General features: G+C 36.4%; 1 protein-coding gene across 1 annotated transcript; it reads right to left on the reverse strand.

The window, feature by feature from the left end:
• Nucleotides 1-4,891: 4,891 nt before the first annotated feature.
• On the reverse strand, nt 4,892-6,245 carry LOTGIDRAFT_56667 (hypothetical protein; the record flags this gene model as incomplete). The annotated part of the gene is made up of 2 exons (XM_009051508.1): nt 4,892-5,003; nt 5,764-6,245. Coding segments are annotated over 2 exons (594 nt in total), but the record flags the coding sequence as incomplete, so codon positions are not given.
• Between the last annotated feature and the right edge of the window lie 246 nt (nt 6,246-6,491).

A 6,491-nucleotide genomic window follows, 5' to 3' on the forward strand; every position in this document is an offset into this window, starting at 1 on the left:
AAAGACGTTTTCAATAATGTAGGCACTATCGGGGATATAAAATTGGAATGGTACAAATTGATGCTATCAGTGTCCCTGATACACATTCAAATTTTGGAAAATTGTCCTCTATAAAAACAAATTTTGAAGACCTAATGTGTGCTTATGCTAATATTTTTTATCAACGCAAAGACATTCTAAGACTGACAGTAGTATTTTGAAGCTGCTATTCCAATTCTCATAAAATAATGGGAAATATTCAAAAAACTTTTTACTTGGCTCAGACAATGACTTTTTTAATGTGATGGATATAACCAAAATATTTCAGATTGGGCTGTGATGAGGGTGAGGATTAAGTAATATATTTAGAAGAAAGGGTAGGCCAGTTTCAGGAAGGAGTGTAAGTTTTCGTGATGTGATTAGTGTTTATGTTCCCCATCTAACAAAGGAGGAATTATACTTGTAGCTGTCATCGGATCCTGTTCGTTTCTCCTGCTATTATAGCATATTAGTTCAATGGTAGCAAAGATAAAGACCAAAATGCGACTTCCAAAGGCCATATTATTACAGCTAGAGGTCAAAGGCATCATGGTGTCCGAAATGCACGTGCAACACGAGTTCTGTATAAAATCACACTGATGCCTACCGAGAACTCAGTTGTTGTGAAGACAGTGAGCTCGTGGCACGTCTAACCTCCAACAACGTGAACAAGCCATCAGACAATTAAATGCCGTGACAAGTCATTGCCAATGCATTAAACTGTAGTGTACGAACCATAGAGAAACACCACCAACACCACTGATGACTGTTCACGGAGTGGTCGTTCCTGAGTCAACACCTTAACAAGATCGCTATATCCTGCAGCAATATCTGCATGACAGATTCAGCGACATAGACAGCTCGTCAGACTATTGGCCACAATCAGCAACCCATCAGTGCTGATACCGTTCGAAATCAACTCGCGTGTCTTTTCGCCGTCCATCCGTCCATACAGGTGCAAGATATATCGACCAGATTATCCGACCCCACATTGTACCGCATTTTGCAAGAAGCCGAAACCACATCGTCCAGCACGACAACGCCTGTCCACAATAGGCACAAAAACCTTCCAACAGCATTACATCAGAGTAATGCTATGGCCCTCACTCAGTCCTGACTTTAACACAATAGAACACTTGTGAGATGACATCTAAGGAAGCTAAACCATATCCAACCGCTTCTAAAAAAATGCCCAAAAGTCTGGGCGCAAATTCCAATAGCCTCTGTAAATCGTTTGCGCCACTCCATGTACAGAGATGCCGGGCTGTTATCAACGCACAAAGTGGGCACACTAGATACCGATCTTCAGCCTCTATCTGTAAATAACATGTGATCAGAACCTTGATATGTCAAAGCAATAACTTGGAAGACACTCAAACAATCCTTTGTGCCAAATGTGGTTGTTTTCTGACAATTATCTTTTGTTTTATTGACATTTGAAAAAAAAATTCACTATTGCCTGTGTCCGTGCAGTATATTCCACAATATTCAGCCATGGCGGCGTTAAACTCCCGAGACTGTGGGCATAATAAGGCCAACTCAAAGGGAGACCAACGGTCGAGGCTGAATTAAAAAAATATGGCCAAAGATAAATATTTCAATTTTCTCTTGGGGGAGAACCCTCTCAGACTAATACAGCAACTCTAAGGAAACTCCATACGCTCAAGCCTCCCATGGAGCATCTGAAAGGGTTCTCCCCCAAGAGAAAATGGAAATATTTCATTCTGTCCGATATTTTTGGACAAAAGCGTAATAAATTAATATTTTTGATTTGTCAGAAATGGGAACAATGGAAACAGATGGGCGTTTTTTTTTTTATCAATCATAGGTTATATTTCGGGGAAGGGAGGGTTTGATTCTCCCAAATGTACAGGCCTAGGGTGGAGCAGACACTTTATTTAGAAATTAGGATTAAGGGTCTTGATATTGATATTCTTATTCTGATCTGAAATTAGAAAAAATAACTCGCCCGACGGGCGAGAAGTATAGTATCTGTTAAGTACTAATTGTTTTTAGTTTACTATGAACAATATTATCATTTAAGTTCTTATTTTTTGAATATGCAACTATCATTTTCTGCTTATAGACATGGGGGAATTTCTCTTGAAGGCTCTTATAGTGGGCATGAACTATCTTGCTTGCTCGATTGCTGGTTGTATTAAACGGGACAACAAAGGGTGCTATGCCTACATTATGATGAATATTTAGTCCTATAGGTCTTGCTGTATTCAATGTCTCAATCCAATGGGCCTCCCTAGATTGACGGAATTTGGTAGTTTCATCTTCGGGCAAGTCAATTTCTATACGCTCAATTGGGATTAGGGTGAGATCGTCTATTGAATGGTCGTCGAGGTTGAAATGATTAGAAACAGGCTTGTCTTTCTTTAGTTTGATGTCTGACCTATGAGCATTAAAGCGAGTTCGTAAATTATTCTTAGTTTCTCCTACATATTGTTTGGGGCATTTCTTGCATGAAATTAAATATATTACATTCGAATGTTCACATGTTAGATGTTCCTGGATCGGGTACCTTTTATTCGTAGAGTTGCTTACAAAATAATGAGTTTCTGATATAAAGGGACATGTTTTGCATCTACTGGACAAACATGGAGCACTTCTTAAACCTGTAGGTACTTCGGCATAAAGTCTGTTTTTAGCTGCTATCTGTGCTAAGGTGGAATTTTTTATGTTTCGTAAAAATCGTTTAGAGTACCCACGCTCTTTCAGTTTTGAGAAAACAATCGTACAGGCTTGGTTGAAATCAGAAGATCTTGTACAAATTCGATGAAATCGTAAAACTTGTGACTTAATTATACCAGAAAAGGTATGTTTTGGGTGAAAGGAGCTCTTGTGCAAGAGTTGATGAGTATCAGTTTCTTTGAAATACACTTTAATATCCAGTTTATTTGTTTCTGCTATGGAATCTCCCTTAAAGACTGTGGTATCGAGAAAGTCTATGCTTTTGTCACTCACGTTTGCGGTTTGTTTGATAGAAGGATGGTGGTTGTTGAGAATTTCAAAGAATTCCCAAAACTGTTCGATAGAATAAGTCCAAACCATAAAAATGTCATCCAAAAAGCGTCCGTAAAAAAGTGGGTCAAATGGACAGAGGGGCAACACCTCACGTTCCCACTCTGCCATGAAAAGGTTTGCGTACGAAGGGGCGAATCGTTTGCCCATTGCTGTCCCTGAAGTTTGTAAATATGTTTTACCATTAAATGGGAAATCGTTTCGACTAAGACAAATCTCTCAAAGCTGTAGAATTGCATCGTCGGGTCTGTTTGGATCTGGGTTTCTATTAAAAGCTTTACGAACTGCCGTTAAACCAGTAGTGTTATCGATATTGGTATACATAGAAGAAACGTCGATAGAAATTAAAATGGCATTAGAGGGAACTCGAAGTAGACCAGTAGCTAAGCCAGTACTAGAACTGTGAACAGCTCTGAGCGTGGCAACGAGGCCTCAAACGATGGCTTTTGTGCCTTTTGATACTTTTAGCTTGTTAGCTCCGGTGCTTTTAAGCCTACAATTTTTGAACAAGGAATTACAACTCCAAGGTATGAGGTAAATAAATCAAGTATATAATACCTTTTCTCATACCTAGCTTAAAGACTTTGTGTACTTTAGGTCTCCTAAAGCCTGGCGTTCCCTCAGTCGCTTTTAGTAAACGGGCGAGGAAAATAAACAGTTTTATCAAATCTTAAGGATATATTTATTTTTATCTAATATAACGTAATCTTATAGTTATTTGTATAGCCGTTGTAGCTATAATAAACAAGTATGTGTGAAATTTTAACATTATGTGAAGGAATATCTTTAATGATATCAACATGGCCTATGAGTGTCCCCCCTTCGGTAGTGTAATATTGAACAAGCTGTCGGAATGTCTAGTGTTAATAATTGCAGGGCGTTCGAAGAATTAGCAAGGCATTAGATCTGCATATTCGGTGTTTTAACTAATGAATATCCCTGCTTTGTTTTCGTAATTTCAAAACAAGTATGAGTTTGTGTCGAGTAGCCTACTCTGCAGAAACGGTAATAGTTACAGCAAGATTAGGAATGCATTGGATCTGCATATTCGGTGTTTTAATGAATATAAATTGGAACAATTTTGCAAAACGGATAGTGGCACATTGCAAAATGTGCAAAAAGTAGATAATTGACTATAGAAGGCGCAATTTTGGGGCGGTTTTGCTCTGGTTTTCAGTTTCAGTATTTCGCACGAATATCCTATGTGATAGCAGTTAAAAAATTGGAATTTTGAAAATTCATAGCACGCATTTTTTAGCCAAATTCGCAAAATTTGACCAAATTTTCTATTTTCTCGGCTATGCATCCGATTGATTTGAAATTTCTGGCGCCAAAACAGATTACAACAGACAACAAATTGCCTTCATCAAAAATTTGACATCACTTCCGGTTGGTGCGAAATCAAGGTTCTAGCTTCCGGTTGACCCACTTCCGTCTAAGTGTAATTTGGAAGGGGGCAACAAGCCGTGAATATAGTTTCATGAAGTCTCATCTCTATCAGTCTTGGGGAATAGGATGTGGGGTATGCATAACATTTAGGTTATTTGATTAATGTGACACAAATCCAATTTAAGTGGCCGCAGCCTAAGTGACTACCAATCAACAAGAATTGCCATGATCAGAACGAGTTTAGAAGAATGAAGCAGATGGAGTAACTCACGCCACACTATCCAGGGCCGAGTTTCATGTTCATGTCATTCAGCCTACCATAATTTCCACGATTTTGCATATGAGGGGCATTTCTGGTTTCTATAGCATCATTCCCTTTTGTACAAAAAGTAAAATGGAAGTGTTCAAAATTTATTTATTTCAATCTTCTTCAATCTAAAACAGGTTTTTTTAATTTTCTTTGAGGTATGTGTCTAAATGCTTGAAGCCAATCACCACTATCTTTGATAGTATGTAAAATACTAAATACTTGATTTAATGTTAAATATTTACTGCCTTTCTCCCATCTGAAATATATCATAAAAACTGAACATCACAGGGAAGAAATAGATGACAAGGGTTTCCTTCTGTAGATTATAGAGTGATTTGTTTGGGACTTATCTAAAAAGATTACTGTTTGGAAGGATTGCACTGCTTGCCAAGCAGGATAACATATATCCATGGAAGCTGTTAGAAATGATCACAGTGTTTTCATTACCAATACCTATGTATAAATGTTCTCATATTAAAGAACCTCATGAAGTATTTGTAGTTTTGCAAGTATTAATATCTCATCTACAAGTTAAATCATACTGAAATTGTGTCAATATTCTTTCAAATGATCAAAATCACACTGCTCTGAAGTCTACAATTGTAATAAGTTAAGATCATTTACATACCAATTTGCCAGGGGTTAAAAAAAAAACCATTTTTTCAATTGTTACTCTTTCAATTATTACTTATTTTAATTTCACCAAGATTTCATTAATTTTTTTCTACAAGCCAAATTTGAAGCATTTTTTTCTAGGTAAAGGGCAATACCTCTGAAATCATTCATTCAATAATTGCCAATTTCCAACTTGACTAAGAAATCATCAATATGTATAATCATCAATATAAATTGTAGTCAAGTTTTATTCAAATCAGATGAAAATGCTAGTTTCTAGAGTGCTTAAGACAAGTATAATAATTTATCCAAATTGGAAGAAAATGTAGCTTTCATCATGCATCAAGAAGTGACTCAATGTAATGTAGACACTTTTAAAAGGTCACTTTGTATATACTTACAATAAATAGCGATCAATTGGAAATCTTGCAGTTCTTATTTGTAACTTTTTGGCTTTAGCTAAAGTTACAGCACCTCGTGAACTGAGATCAACCATACCACCAATAATATATATTGCTTCTGGATCGTAAACCTTCATTTCATTAGGAGAATCTGGTGTGAGATATATGAGATTTTCAGATGGAAAAATATCCATAAAATTAGCTTCAGTTTTAATATAACATTTTGGAAGGTAATGTGAAAGTTGAATATGAGAATATTTGTCTTTTTCCAAATCAGTAAATGTTAAATGAAATGGCTCAGCACAGTGTTTATTATGAGAACAAGCATTAATTAGTTGTGATATTGTGTTCTTCACCTCTCGTTCTTCCATAAGATTTTCAAAACCCATATCAACCACACAATGAGGACCATTCATTAAAGATTCACAAATTCTTTCATTAAAGCCTGTATTAATAGTAGAGTTATGCAACCACAAAAATAGTTTAGATTGAAACACTGGCAGTTGTGATGGCCGAACAGTTCTTTCTGTATTTGTTTTTTTCTCTTTCTCTGCATTTTTTGCTTTTTCTTTCAATCTCAGAGACTTCAAAAAGTTTCTTCGTTGGGTGGTACTTTCTTTTTCTAATAATTTCATCCAGTCAGAACTGTTAACATCTTCTGGTACCTTAATCAAACAAAAAAAAAAGAATTATTAACATAAAGTAAAACCCTATCCCCTTGCTTCTGA

Source organism: Lottia gigantea, assembly GCF_000327385.1.
Source record: "Lottia gigantea unplaced genomic scaffold LOTGIsca_17, whole genome shotgun sequence".
NCBI classification, from domain to species: Eukaryota; Metazoa; Mollusca; class Gastropoda; family Lottiidae; genus Lottia; species Lottia gigantea.